This window comes from Sordaria macrospora, chromosome 6 (genome assembly GCF_033870435.1).
Source record: "Sordaria macrospora chromosome 6, complete sequence".
Taxonomy (NCBI): Eukaryota; Fungi; Ascomycota; class Sordariomycetes; order Sordariales; family Sordariaceae; genus Sordaria; species Sordaria macrospora.
Window position 1 is genome coordinate 254,896 of NC_089376.1, and position 14,785 is coordinate 269,680.

At 52.7% G+C, this 14,785-nt stretch overlaps 4 protein-coding genes and 1 non-coding gene across 5 annotated transcripts; 3 read left to right on the plus strand and 2 right to left on the minus strand.

Annotated features, from left to right (window-relative positions):
* The first annotated feature begins 301 nt into the window (after nucleotides 1-301).
* On the plus strand, nucleotides 302-2,246 carry SMAC4_08608 (uncharacterized protein). The gene is made up of 3 exons (XM_003345609.2): nucleotides 302-670; nucleotides 741-1,089; nucleotides 1,280-2,246. Exons 1-3 carry the CDS (start codon nucleotides 562-564, stop codon nucleotides 1,629-1,631), a joined length of 810 nt encoding a protein of 269 aa, XP_003345657.1. The 5' UTR covers nucleotides 302-561; the 3' UTR covers nucleotides 1,632-2,246.
* A 1,219-nt stretch (nucleotides 2,247-3,465) lies between these two features.
* Nucleotides 3,466-6,867, minus strand: SMAC4_08609 (uncharacterized protein; the record flags this gene model as incomplete). Its single annotated transcript, XM_066090824.1, has 1 exon — nucleotides 3,466-6,867. One exon carries the CDS (start codon nucleotides 6,865-6,867, stop codon nucleotides 3,466-3,468), a length of 3,402 nt encoding a protein of 1,133 aa, XP_065947379.1.
* Nucleotides 6,868-7,409: 542 nt separating this feature from the next.
* Nucleotides 7,410-12,167, plus strand: SMAC4_08610 (uncharacterized protein; the record flags this gene model as incomplete). Its single annotated transcript, XM_003345611.2, has 1 exon — nucleotides 7,410-12,167. The coding sequence occupies one exon, from the start codon at nucleotides 7,410-7,412 to the stop codon at nucleotides 11,790-11,792; it is 4,383 nt and encodes a 1,460-aa protein (XP_003345659.1). The 3' UTR covers nucleotides 11,793-12,167.
* Nucleotides 12,168-12,573: 406 nt separating this feature from the next.
* SMAC4_13898 lies at nucleotides 12,574-12,647 on the minus strand. Its single transcript has one exon. It is a non-coding gene; the product is annotated as a tRNA-Val (tRNA).
* A 969-nt stretch (nucleotides 12,648-13,616) lies between these two features.
* Nucleotides 13,617-14,465, plus strand: SMAC4_08611 (uncharacterized protein; the record flags this gene model as incomplete). The annotated part of the gene is made up of 1 exon (XM_003345612.2): nucleotides 13,617-14,465. The coding sequence occupies one exon, from the start codon at nucleotides 13,617-13,619 to the stop codon at nucleotides 14,463-14,465; it is 849 nt and encodes a 282-aa protein (XP_003345660.2).
* Between the last annotated feature and the right edge of the window lie 320 nt (nucleotides 14,466-14,785).

Here is a 14,785-nt window from a genome sequence, read left to right on the forward strand (position 1 = left end):
TCTTTTACTCCCCAATTTAGACCACTCATCTGTTAAGGTAATCAATCTTTCGATTGGTAAACATAACGAGTTCGTAAATACGTATCATCTGTAACAACAGCTCTCCCGCAGTGTGCAATGGAAGTTAGTGTGATAGGCGCCGACTGTCCCTCTTTCCATCTGCATTTCAATTCTTGTCCCACTCCGACTGGCCCATTTCCCCTCTCCCCTCGCATTCAGTCTGCATTGCAGTCTCCGTCCTGTCTCGCCTTGTTCCCCTCCTTGCATAAGCTGAACTTAATTAGACCACGCTCCACTTTCTTCTCCAATCTCCTCCACCAAAACAAACATCACCCTTCTACCCAAGACAAGCCCAGCAACCACTCTTGCCCCAAAACATCTTCCTTTTTTCAACTTTTCTCCCTTCTCCAGGGAGTCGTCTTTTCTTATTGCTGTATCATCACTTGATACATTACTTCTACCAACTATAAATACTTGCGCGACTAGAACAACACCACCACCACTACTTGCGACATCTTCACATCTTTGTCAGATTGCCTACGCGGCAACATCACCGTCAAGATGTCTGTCGTTTCGCTTCTCGGGGTCAATGTTATGAACAACCCCGCCAAGTTCACCGACAAGTATCTCTTCGAAATCACCTTTGAATGCCTCGAGCATCTCGAGAAGGGTATGCTTGTCCCTCTTCTCGCCACTCCTTCGCGTCAATCTTGTCGCTAACCGTCGCGTTCGCGTACCAGACCTCGAGTGGAAGCTCACCTACGTCGGCTCTGCCACCTCCGACAACTACGACCAGGAACTCGACTCCCTCCTCGTCGGCCCCATCCCCGTCGGCGTTAACAAGTTCATCTTCGAGGCCGAGCCTCCTGACACAAAGCGCATTCCCATCGACGAGCTTCTGGGCGTCACGGTGATTTTGTTGACGTGCGCCTACGACGGCCGCGAGTTTGTACGCGTTGGCTACTACGTTAATAACGAGTACGAAAGCGAGGAGCTCATCAACGACCCGCCCCCAAAGCCCGTCATCGAGAAGATTCGCCGTAACGTTCTGGCTGAGAAGCCCAGGGTTACGCGCTTTGCCATCAAGTGGTATGTTTTGCTCTGATACGATACTGAAGTTTTTGCATGGCTTGCCTGTGGTAGCGCGACAGCGCGCAACAACGTGGCGTGCTCCACTGCCCCTCCCTTTTGTCTTGGTTGCCTAGCAACACTCTTCGCCTTCCTATCTAGCACTACCTCTCCCTTTACCATACACCCATGCTAACAATTACAATCACAGGGACTCCGAGGCCTCTGCCCCTCCCGAATTCCCACCCGAGCAGCCTGAGGCCGATGAGGTCGCCGACGAAGAGGAATACGGCGCCGATGAACTTGCCGAACAAGCCAGCATTGCCGACCCCGCTGTCAACGGCAGCATGGAAGTTGAAGGCCAATTGAACGGCGCCATCGTCATCGAGGAAGACGAGATGTCCGAGGATGGCAGTGTTGACCTCGAGAACGAATCCGATGACGAGCTGGATGGAGACGCCGAGGGCGAGCTCGAACAAGGACAAGACGAGGACATTGAGATGGGCGACGAGATGGAGATTGATGACCATCCGAAACCGCAGGGTATGGCCATGGCTCAATAGAGTGGGGTCATGAAGGACGAGAACAAGGTCCCAGCCAGGAAACATCATCAAAGGCAAAGTTCTGAAAGAAAGGACCATTGGGCCATGATCTTGAATCCTTGAAGGAATGGCTCTGGAAGATAGGGTCATTGGACGACTCTGGTTTTGGGGCCATGAAGAGCGAAGGATGGGATACCAAGAGCTTTGGTGTCCTCAGGTCCAGAAATGCGGACTCGTGCAAGCGGATGGGAAAGCGCTGGGTCCTTCTACTCCCACTGGATAGTGTTTGTCTCTGTTTTAGCCCTGCATTTCAAGCCGGTCCCAAGGGCGGTTAGGAGTGGAAAGCTCATCAGCTGGACGAAACGGATGGCCAGAGATTTTGGTGTCGTGATGACTGCTCAGCTTCCCCTGTTTGGATGCGGGTAGTGGTTGGAGGATGACGAGTTATGTTTATTTTATTTCTTTGCTGTGTTGCTTGGTTGATCAGTGTTGGTTCTTGTTTTGCAAAATTTCAATCGTCGCTGGCTGCTGGTGCTGGTTGCGTGTTATCATACCCTACTATTAGAAAGGAAGAAAGAATATGGAAGAACGACAATGGAATGGGATCGGTTCATCTATACGTCTCCTAATGTTGCAATTTAATTTATCGTGATCTCTTGACGCTTGAGCGTCTCAATGTCTGAATGTCTGAATGTCTGACCATACCATTTAAAACGTCTGGATATTTGAATATCCGGATATCTGAATGTCTCAGTATCAGACTGTCGAGAATCTATGGCTGCCTTAAGCCTCCATCACGGTTGACTCTTTATTCATTTCCATTTCCATTTCCATTTCCTCAAGTCTTGTCTTTCGTTGCTTGAGGTCTCTATCATGACTTCTCTATAAGAATGTATTAGGTATAACTGCAAAACAACAAAGTTGGAGAGAAAGAAAAAAAAAAAAAAAACCCCCAAAACACCCCCCCCCCCCCCCCCCCCCGAACAAAACAAATCCTTTAACATGATGCATCGAGTTTGTTTTGAAGTTATGTAATGAGGGTGAAGAAAAAAAACCTGGAACGAAGCGAGGATCATCGGGAAGAAGGTTAGATAATGATATTTCTCAGCTACCTATGTATGGAGAGGAGAGGAGAGGAGAGGAGAGGAGAGACGGAGGTAAGGTAGGTAGTCAGGTAGGTAATCAGGTAAGGTAGGCAGGTAGGTAAGGTAGGCAGGTAGGTAAGGTAGGCAGGTAGGTAAGGTAGGCAGGTAGGTAAGGTAGGCAGGTAGGTAAGGTAGGTAGGTAGGTAGGTAGGTAGTCTCGGTAGGTAGTTAACCTTGGTAGTTAATCTTGGTCATACTTAACAAAGTCAACGAACAGCAAGAGACTAAGCTTCAGCCAGCGAGAGACTATCATATAATGAACAGCATACAAGAAGTAATCCATTTTTTTTCTTGGATTCTATTTGCTTTTCTTCCTAACGGGCCCAGAACCTTAGAAAAACGAGATACCTATAGACAACTGAGAATATATTATACGCGGATCGGGTTTTGGGTTGGTGGTTGGTGGTGCATGAGAGGAGGAAATGGATGGTCACACAAATTACCACTGGGAAAATTCCATACCGATCATACATACAATCCTCTCTGGTAAAGGTACTTAAATTTTTAAAATTTTTTTAAATAAGCTAGATTCCATTTTGCTGTTGCTTTTTCCTACCCTAACCAAAAATGCGATATGACAATTACTCAGTACCCCCAGTACCCTCAGTACCTCCCTCAACTTTACACAAGGGTACATATCTCGGTATATCTAAGCATCCCACGACATCTATAACAACATCACCCATTCCACCGTGGCTTAACTCGTCCACTTACTCCCTCTGCGCCTCAACCCTCTCCAAAACCTCCCCTCCTATCCTCGCAATCTCGCTCAAGATGGCATCTCTGTTGACTTCCACCATCACTTCTCCCTCATTCTCAGTTTCCTCTCCATCCTCATCCCCACCCTTCCTCTTCTTCCCACTAACTCCAGCAGCGCCCACGGGCTTATACGACGTCCCCAAGTTAACCTTAAACGCCCTCTTTCCAAGTGTAGGGTTCCAAATAGCTCCAACAACCTTCTCATCCTCGCCTCCTCTGAAGAAAACGAGGGGAGCAGAGCTACCGCTGCCATAGATGGCCTCGAGTTTCTCAAAGAAGGTGTCGATTGGTGACAAAGGAAGAGGGAGGGGGTCTTCGCCTGCTGTTGTTGACAAGTTTTTGTATTTACTTCCGCCGTTGGCCTTGGTATTGGTGGTAGTCAAGTCCTCGCCAGGGTAAACCTTACCCACGGACTTGAGAGCCTTGGAAGAAAGGTGGAAAAGGACATCATATTCCTTCGTACTAGGAACGAACAGGCGTCTAGCATCCAACTCTACGCCCTCCTCACGGATGACGCGGCAGGCAGTCTTGGCAAGGGCCGTCATTCTTGCGGCGACGACCTTACTCGGTTGCGCGACGCCGTTAACGGTCGTGTAGGCTACACCGGAAGATTCTTGCGCAGTGGCGACGAACAAAACGGTGTGGTTCATCAAGGGATCGATCTTGCGCCAGGCTTCGAGACGGGTAGAGATTGCGGAACGTTCGGCAGAGGGCATGTCGCCGTTTGTGTCGACGATGAGGGCCTCGGAGCGCCAGTCCCATCTGCTGAGGAAAAGCAGGGCGCGGAGAAGGCCGACGGAGGGGGAGGAGGGTTTGTCCCAGGGATAGGGGCAAAGGAAGACCTGCAGGGCGACGAGCTCGATGAATTCCGGACTAAAATGGGAGGAGAGCTTGTGGGACGAGAACCAGTGCTTCAGGAGACGGATGGTGGGCGACAAGGCGGGGAAGCGCGTGGCGAAGGTGTTGATGGATTGGGTGTGCAGGGGGAGGTGGTAGTAGAGTCTGCGGAAGTTGGAAAGCAGCACCGAGGCTTGGTGGCGGTGGTGTTGGTCGATGGTCTTGTCGTGGGACTGGCGCGTGAGAAGGGCCTCTTCGAGGTCGGAGTGGATGCGCAGACGGAAGGCAGGGCCGGACTCGTAGACGATGTCGAGGTAGGCAAGATTTTCGAGCTCCGTGTTGGTGGTGGTGGAGGACTCGAGACCGACGTAGCTGCGGACCTCGCCGGGCTTGGAACGCTCCAGGAGATCGCCGATCATGCGCAGGAAGGCGATCTTGGTGCGTTGGATGGCGACGATGGATTCGGGCCACTTGCCCGAGGCTTCGAAGGAGATGACGCATTCAAGTGGGCGGGGGCCGGATTTGGAGACGGTGGAGAAGGGCACCTTGACGGAGGCGTGTCGCAGTTCGGGGCAGATGGGGGCAATTTGCCTGACGTGCAGCGGCATGTCGTCGAGGTTGCGGATATCCTTCTCGAAGGAGGAAAAGGCCTTGCGAGCGGCATTGAAGACGGAGGTGTCGGTCGTCTTGATGGGGATCAGCTCGGTGAAGCCGTCGCCGTGGAAGGTGAGCTCGTCCTCGAGGTACCCAACGCGAAGATGGAGCTTGAGGATGTAACGCATGATCTCCTCGCAGAGGTCAAAGGCGGAGGTGGACGACCAGATCAAGGTTTCCCTGATGGAGTCACCCTCGAAACGACGAAGTTCCGACTTCTCACCCCAGAATCTCTGGAACTTGGCACATTCCTCCTTTTCCTCGTTGCTGGGTCCAGCAGCCGGACCACGGTCAACGGCGCGGGTCATGTTGGCGGCGTTGAAGAGGACACCAATCTCGACGGTGTGGTTCTGCTTTGTTGAAGGCTTCTTGGTGAGTTCCCAGGATGAGCTCTTGGGTAGTTGAATGTGAATCGACCTAGCCCTCTCACCCAGTTCCTCGTCCTGAAGAGCCCGCTTGAGCACCCTGTACGCCTTGTCGCTGTACTCCCATACCCGTCCACGGCAGTCGGTCGGTTGCGTCCTGTCCTGCTTTGCATCGTACTTGAGGTGGGCAATAAGGTCGTAGTTTTGCCAGGGGAGGTCGGCCTTGAGAATGAAGGTAGGGGTGAACTGGTCGGCAGTGCTGTCGTTGAGAAGGTTCCTCGTCCACCTGGCGTGTTGGTGTAGCTTACCGGCGGACCAGTTGCTCATTTTGAAGGCAACGTTCAACCCACGAGCAGCGTCGAACAGAACCGGACCAGCGGTCTCCGTCTCGACGGTGGCAGTGCCCAGAACACACGGCTTCTCGGAGAGGTTAGTAACAGCCAAGAACTGGATCATGGCCTTGAACAGCTGGGTGGCGCTCAAGGATGTCGACAAGGGCGCATGGCCTCTGGTATTGTCGCCGCTCTGGAGCAGAAGCGCCAGAAGTACCGTCCATTCAAAGTGACCGAAACCACCATCCGCCATGTCGCTTCCCAGTCCTCGTTGTTGCAACCATACCCGACCAAGGATGCAAGCCTTCTTGAACGCGGCGCATTTCTTTTCGGTTTGTCGCAAGAGCTTCAGGTAGGGGAAGAAGCAAGACTCGGAAATAACAGTCGAGTTGTAGAATGGCGTAGGCTTGGTCGCGGCCTTGTCTTCACCACCAGCTTTGCGCACGAGGGTAGCACCCAGATGAAGCTTGGATTTGGGGAAGAAGTTGTCGGGGGCGCAAGGGATGATGCGCACTCTGTAGTCCAGTCGGCCCTCCTTCTTTTCTCCTTCGACCTTTGGTTTCAACGACAGAATCGGGGACAGAGGGTTCCCGTTCAGATATTCGTATGAAAGCTCTCCATCCTCAGCCAAGTGCTTTTGTAGAGAAGCGGCAACCACACCGAGGAAGTAGGCTCTCTTGTAAAAGTATCGCAGGTCGAGATAGTCCTTCTCTTGCAGAGTCTCTCCGGGCATAACGACCACCATATCCACAGCATGGCTCTTCTGGGCCTTGATCATGGTCTTGGACACATAGCTGCCGACAACATTGAACTGGGAAGGCTTTGCGAAGGCGACCTTGTAGTTGGACTCTTTGGATGGACGCGGTTCGGGGAACGGGATCTGGATCTTGTGTTTCTTTTCGAGTTTGGTGGCGGCCTCGGCGATCTGGAGCGCGTCGTGTGTTTCGATGGCTTCGATGGAGCCCTTGATCTTGTGGAGGAGAGAATCGACACCTTCGAGGGCGGTCGCATAGTCGAGCTTCACTTCGTCGAGGAGTTCTTCGGCTTCGAGGATGAATGCGCGGCCACGGGAGAGACCGGAGGAAGCAGCCGCATCGATGTTGCCAACTGCGCTTTCACCGCGCGAGTGGCCAGTCTTTCGTCGTTTTGCTGATCCTGGTTCCATTTTGTGTGTGAGCTGTTGTGTGGTGGTGATGTTGTTAAGCCGAAGAAAATGGGAATGGAGACATGCCAGTGGAAGACACAGAAAATTGGTAGTGACAACTGCTGGAGAGCACTGAAGGCCAGCAGTGGACCGAGCGTCCTTCAATTCTCCAATTCGAGTCTCGTCCGGTTTGCGAATCCCAAATTTTTTGAGACCATGGAGCTCCGATAAGCGATAAGAGGTCAATTGATAAAACACGATAAGCGGGGTGACGAGCTTGATAAACACAGTGTTTTAACACACGGTAAACAGTAAGTCCCACTTCTATGATGCACAGAGTCCACCTTGTGCCTGTTCAGTTGATGTTCACTTGTTAGCTCTCCCGCTGTCGCCAAACACGAAGCTTAACACTCCAACATTTCATTACACATTCTCAGCCTCGCAACATTGTTTACCTCTTATTCTCCTCTTCCCGTCATTTCCTATTTACCATTCTTGTTTCCCTCCCCATTGACAAACTCATCCTACCTGTCCAACAAGGTGTCGCTGGACACACCATCGGCATGTCCACCAAACAGCTCGTCAAGGCGGCTGCCGAGGCCATCAAGAAACAGCAGTGGGACGACGCCATCGAGGGCGCAAAGAACATCATCGACAAGGACAGCAAGAGCTACCAGGGACACATCCTCCTGGCCTTTGCTCTCGACAAGAAGGGGAGGTTGGAGGAAGCAGAGAACACATACCTCGCCGCCACCAGACTCAAACCAGAAGAGAAGGAGGCATGGCAGGGCCTTGTCAGGCTGTATCCTAACCTCGACACCACCAAGAAGTTCAAGCAACACCAGCATGCCGTTCTCAAGCTCGCCGAGATATTCAGAGACGCGAACGACCTTCAAAAATGTTACGAGACCGTCGATAGCTTCATCACCTATGCGCGCACCAAGGCCGAGTCATACCAATACGTGGACGCCCTCGACCTAATACTTCCCGAATCTCCCATCTACGAGGCCATCGAGGGTCGCTTTGGCCATGTGTGGAGGACATACGAGACACAGGCCCAGTTGGTGGAGCAAAATGAGAAGAAGCGCATCAACACCTTGATCGGCGAGAGGAGGACGCGAATCGGCGCAAGAATCAACGAGGTCACCCTAGAGGTCAAGAGGGAGGTCTACAGACAGAGCAGGTTGAGCTACACCTATGCGCAGCTCATCAACTGGACCAACGACGACGAAGTGCGCCGCATGTACGAGGAGAAGCTGATCCAATACTGCCACGACCGACTCATGGCCTGGCCTCCAGGAGACGAAAAGGAACGAGAACTGGCCAATGTCCTGAAGCTCGCCAACGACATGGTCATCATCAAGCACCCCTACAAGCTGGCCTGGGATATCGCAATCAACTGGCAGGACCACAAGGAGATCAAGGAGTGGGACGTCACAGTGCTGAGACAGTACTGCACTTTCTTCCCCGATAGTGATCTCAACAGGGTGGTCATGGGCTTCTTGACCAGCAGCGTGTCTCCCTTCCCGCAGGAGAAGCAGGAACAGACAGCAGAGGATGTGGCGGCCAAGAGCGAGGGTAGCACGGAAGAGAGCGAGGACGACGAGGACGGAGGCGCGGCCACGATCTATGCTCCCATCACCGAGGAAGACCGTCTTCTTATGATGACAGAGGGTATCAGCGGTGCCGAGTCCTTGCTGGCGTTCAGACTAATGGGCGAATACTACCAATATCTGGAGGAGTGGGAGAGCAATGTCGAGCTGATGCGCAAGGCTTTGACTTTCCTGAAGGAGGAGCGGACCAAAACTGGTCTGGATTTCCGCTTTACCGAGGACGCCTTCTCCGTGTATCTCGGCACTGCTTTGGTCTTTTACCAGACACCTCGCAACCACCAGGAAGCCAAGGCTCTTTTCGATGCGGTCCTCGCTCACGACCCTACCTCCACACCTGCCATGATTGGTGTTGGTCTCATCTACGAGGAGGAGGAGGAGTACGATGAAGCTATTGACTTCCTCGAGCGGGCTCTGAAGCGTGACCCCGATAATATCCGTGTCAGGACAGAGGCCGCTTGGGTCAAGGCACTTAAAGGAGACTTTGACATGGCTAGGGCCGAGCTTGACGCTTGCATCCCCATCCTCTCCAGGAAGGGACAGTCCAAGGAACTCCTATCACAGACTCAGTACCGTCTTGGTTATTGTATCTGGAACATTGACACCTCCAAGGCTGCCCGAAAGGACCGGTCTGGAGCTTACGCCATGTTCCTTGAGTCACTCAAGAACAACCTCAACTTCGCCCCTGCTTACACAATCCTCGGTATCTACTACGCCGACTACGCCAAGGACAAGAAGAGAGCGCGCAGGTGTTTTCAAAAGGCCGTGGAGCTTTCGCCATCCGAGGTCGAGTCTGCTGAACGGCTAGCTAGGTCCTTTGCCGATGACGGAGACTGGGACCGCGTCGAGCTCGTAGCCCAAAGAGTTGTCGATTCTGGCAAAGTCAAGCCACCACCTGGCTCTAAGCGCAAGGGTATAAGCTGGCCTTTCGCTGCCCTCGGTGTGGCCGAGCTCAACAAGCAAGAGTTCCACAAGGCTATCGTGTCCTTCCAGTCGGCTCTGCGCATTTCTCCCAATGATTACCATTCCTGGGTAGGTTTGGGTGAGGCATACCACAGCTCTGGTCGCTATATCGCCGCCACCAAGGCTATCCTGAATGCCCAGAACCTAGAGGAATCTTCGGAGGCAAATCTCACCGGAGAGACGTGGTTCACAAAGTTCATTCTGGCCGACATCAAGCGCGAGCTGGGTGACTTTGATGAGTCCATTGAGCTTTATCAGCATGTCATTCATGAACGCCCTGACGAAGAAGGTGTCGCCACTGCCTTGATGCAAACACTTGTCGACAACGCCTTTGACAGTCTCAACAAGGGCTTCTTTGGCAAGGCTGCCGGTCTGGCTGCCGAGACACTCACCTTCGCCACCAAGGCTCCCGATGCCATCAAGGAGACTTTCAATTATTGGAAGGCCATCGGTGATGCTTGCTCGCTCTTTTCCAACGTCCAAGGCCGCATCTCCGAGTTCCCCGCCGACACTGTCCGCTCGCTCCTTGGTACCGACGATGACTTCCCTGCCTACCAAATCCTCAAGGACATTGACAACGTCGGCACCGGCATCGTCTCCACCGACGGCATTTTCCCCAAGGACGAAACAGTCGGCGTAGACTTGACGAAAGCCCTCCAGGCCACCATCCTCGCCCACAAGCGCTCCATCCATATCGCTAGCAGCGATATCCACGCGCAGTCCGTGGCTTACTACAACCTCGGCTGGGCCGAATACCGCGCTCACGCCTGTCTACCCCCAGACATCCGTAAGAACAGCCACAAAAAGCCGACAAACTACATCAAGGCCGCCATGGCCTGCTTCAAGCGCGCCATTGAGCTCGAAGCCGGCAATTCAGAGTTCTGGAACGCTTTGGGTGTTGTGACCTCCGAAGTCAACCCAGCCGTTGCCCAGCACGCCTTCTGTCGCTCTCTGTTCCTTAACGAGCGCGGCGCCCACGTTTGGGCTAACCTGGCTACTTTGGCTTTGGCTCAAGGTGACCTTGCGCTGGCCAATGAGGCGTTCACGCGGTCTCAGTCGACCGACCCGGATTACTCGCTCGCCTGGCTAGGCCAGGGTGTCGTGGCGTTGTTGACCGGAAACGAAAAGGATGCTCGGGGATTATTCACCCACGCCATGGAAATCTCAGGCGACTCATCCCGCATCATCTCCCAGCGCTACGCCGTCTCCATGTTCGACTACATCTTGTCTTCTTCTTCGTCGGAGTCCTTGCCAATCACAACCCTAATCCAACCCATCTTCGCCCTCTCCCAGCTGCAATCCCTGCACTCTTCGTCAGCGTCTTCGTCTTCATCATCAGACCTAGCCTACACCCATCTACTGGCTCTCTTCCTCGAGCGTACCAACGAGCTTTCGCGCGCCATCTCCATCCTCGATTCCTTGTCTACAACTCTCGAGCAAGAATATGAATCCACCGAGTCGCCTTTAGCCCTCAAACACTTTGCCATCGTCAAGTCCGATCTCGCGCGCTGCCAACTTTCGGCGCATTTATTCACCGAGGCAATCGACTCGGCCGACCTGGCCCTCCAGCTTTCGTCCGATGATTCCGCCGATGAACTCACAGCCGAAGAACGTCGCAAACTCCGTCTCTCCGCACACGTCACTTTGGGTCTAGCTAAATACTACTCCCACAACATCCCTGCCGCAGTCGCCGCATTCGACCAAGCCCTCTCCGAATCCGAAACAAACCCCGACGTCGCTTGCTTACTGGCGCAAATCCTCTGGGCCACCGGCTCTGAAGAATCCCGCGAGCGCGGTCGCGACCTGCTATTCAGCGTTATTGCCGAGGCTAGCGAAGGCGAAGGCGAAGGCGAACACGAACAACATGTTCAATCTGTGCTACTACTAGGCATCATCGCCCTGCTCGATAACGACAGCGAATCAATGGACGCTGTGGTCTCCGAGCTGCAATCCCTCCGTTCCAACGACGAGGGGATTTCACCTGAGCAACATGCTCAACTGGGCGAGGTGCTTCGCGCAATCCTCACCGCGCTTGGGTCGGGACAGGAACAGCCGATGGTGGACGTCATGCTCCACCCCTTCTTACCGCACGGTTGGTCCAGAGTCGCGCAGCTCGCTGCCAGCCTTGGTGACAACGGCGGTGAAGAGGAAGCAAAGGAAATAACAGAAGCAGCATCCGAAATGGCCCTCCGCGTAGCGAGGAAGGGCGTCCCGCCCCGCGGAAACTTATCTCCTGAAGATCTGGCTAGGGCCTATGCAGGGACGGGAAGACCGGCTGATGCGCAGGTTGGATGTATGGTTGCGCCGTGGGAAAAGAGGGGGTGGGAGAGTTTGGGGGATGTGGTCGCTGTTAATGTGGGCCTCAAGCATTAGAAGCCATGGGAGGAGCGGAAGATGATTCGCCCTCCTCGTCTGCTGTTGATGTCGTTGACACTCCTGACAGTAACCCGTCTCCAGTGTCTCCAGGTCTCAGATGACGGGGATGTGGTGCCTGTTGATGATGTTGTGAGGGGGTGTTTGATTTGATTTGATTTGAATTGGAATTTGTAGCGTCGTGTAACGCTGAAGCATAGTTTAGTGCCGTAGCGCAGTTAGGTTGGGCTGGGTCCGGAGACATTTAAGGTCCTCGGGTTTACCAACTTACCAACTAAATATCAGCGGTTGTTTACCTAAGGTTATATTATTTCTGTATACTATTTCTCTTACTAGCTGTCTTGCATCTTGATGCTTCTCTTGATATTGATATTAGGTACGTCTTGCGTTCGAGTTGTTTTTGTTCTCTTGCAATGTACTATGCATCCGTGAGATGAGCATTAAGTTCTATCCTTAGACGTATGTTTTCCTTTAAGTCCTTGTTCCCTTTCTAGAGTTGAGACATTTGAGAGTGAGAGAGTTGTATTTTATCTTCAAGTCTTTCATCGCATCTATTCGACGGGCCCTGATTTGGAATAGCGAGCTCTTCCATTACCTTTCATACACGACCAAACAAATTCGCATAGCAGAATGATGAAAGCAAGCACCAAAGACGAGAATAATGAAAATGAGATATGACAAGAAACAGTTCTCGCTGAGTGTACCGCCAAAAAAAAGAAAAAAGGAAAAGAAAGAAGGAAAAAAAAAGGGAGGTCGAAAGGTGGAAAAAATGCAAAAAAGATGATCCGACCCAGGCTCGATCTGGGGACCTTCAGTGTGTTAGACTGACGTGATAACCAACTACACCATCGGACCGTTTTGATTTGTTGGATGTGGGCCGCGGATTTTGAGCTCTTAATTGATGGGTCGCACGCAGGGCAGCATCTGACATCGTGGACTGAGCGCAGCCACCAGGTCGGACAAGATAATGAACGTTTCAAAACACAGAAAGAGGGATATGTTAACGTGGTACTTTACCAAGATACGCGGACGTCTATGAAACATCATCACGATTCCTCCAGTCTTCTCGTCCATCAGTGATCCGGGCTGCTCCCGTCCGGCAGCACAGGCCCAGCGTAGCGACGGGAGGTGAGCTAGGCGAATATGACACTAACAGTGAAGTTAGTGTGACTGCTGTTTTGGGCCCCGGACAGAGGGACATCACTAACAACGGCCTTGCGCCAACGCTATGACGCCCGAACCATTTTTGAACCTTGATGCAATGGAATCCTGCGACTTCGCGTCCCTCCCTCCGTCTCTCATTCAACACACCTCCACGGACACTCCGTCAAAGAACCTTCTCCTCCACGTCTCCCGCTCTCAGAAGACATCTTCCGCAATACAAACAACCCAACTCATTTCTTTAAAGACGGTGGAGAGACATAAACAACCGACTGCGGAAGTGGACTATCCAAAAACTCAGTTTGCTATCAGATTTGGAGACGCATTCCACAGGATATTTCTGGAAACACCAGAAGCTCGCACGAAAAACATCACGACCAAAACAAACCGGATCACCAACACAGGCCATGACAAATTGAAAACACAACATAGCAAAAGTACCAACTCTCAACAATTACTTCTTCAAAAAGCCTGCCAAAAACAAACAACTCATCTAAACCTCATATTCCCACCACCAACCGTAACCGCAACCGCACCAAACGAGTCGTCAACAACCATTTATCACCACCGCCACAACAGACCATCATCACCCTGGAATTGCCAACAACCACAGCAACCTAACAATCCCACCAAATCCCGCCAGCCACTCCCTTGAAATTCAAGATGGAAACAGCCCAAACCCTCCACCGCCAACTCTCCGCCTCCTCTCCCACCACACTCCTCCCCCTGCCCTCTCTGACCTGGCTCGCCACTTTAATCCCCTCCAACACCACCCGCATCCCTCCCCTCCCTTCCCTCCTAGCCACCGCTCGCCTCCGTTTACTGTCCTCCGACCTATCCACCCCCGGCTTGTTAGATCCGCAATGGGTTGCTTCTCATTCTTTTCCTGCTTGTTTGACTCGTGCTCAAGGTCAACAGCAGGTGTCACGACCAGGAGGAGAGGGGAGGGAACAAATCCTTGACCGCGACGTCGTCGTTCAAGTGTTGGACGTAGAAAACCTGAACCGTTCAAAATGGGAAATAGTCGAAGACCTCGAATCCATCGAGCGCGGTGAACAGACTCGTGGTAGGGAGGTCATTCGGTTACCTACTGCCGGTTCCGGCAACGAAGATGACCAGCTGGACATGGGTGATGGCGGCACGCAAACCCAGACCGCCGCCCTGGCCCAAAACAACACCGTTAGCCAACAAGCAGCGCAAGCCCGCGAACGAGAGCGCAAAAACGCAACGCACAAACTCGTCATCCAAGATGCCTCAGGGCAGAGACTCTTCGCGCTGGAACTAAAAAGGGTAGATGAGATAGGTGTGCCGCTGTTCGTCAATGGAAAAATGATTGGTGGAACGCCGATTGGGGGTAAGATTTTGTTGAAGAGAGGGACGAAAATGGCGAGGGGGGTGGTGTTGTTGGAGCCTGGGCTTGTCAAAGTGTTGGGGGGGAGGGTGGAGGGGTGGGGGAAGGTGTGGGAAGGGGGGAGGTTGGAGAGGTTGAGGGGAGAGGTTCAGCGGGGGTAAGGGGGTTGAGGGGGAAGAAATGAGTGGGAATGAGGGAAGAGGAGATGGGAAGGGGGAGAGAAGGGGAAGAAATGAGTGGCGAGAGGAGGCCAGGTGAGGGGAGAGCAAGGGTGAAGAAGAAAGAAAAAGCAAAAGAGGGCGGTGTTCTAAGATACGCACTCGCTGCCCGTCAATAGGCTGAGTGGGACGCAACGGAGCCCGGGGATCAAAGTGCGGCTCCATCTCTAGGGTACTTATCGGAACTTGAATCATTAGTCTTCCCCTTTATGTTGGCTTTTGGACAAATATCTTTCTTTAAAAATGTCGAACGAGGAAGGAAG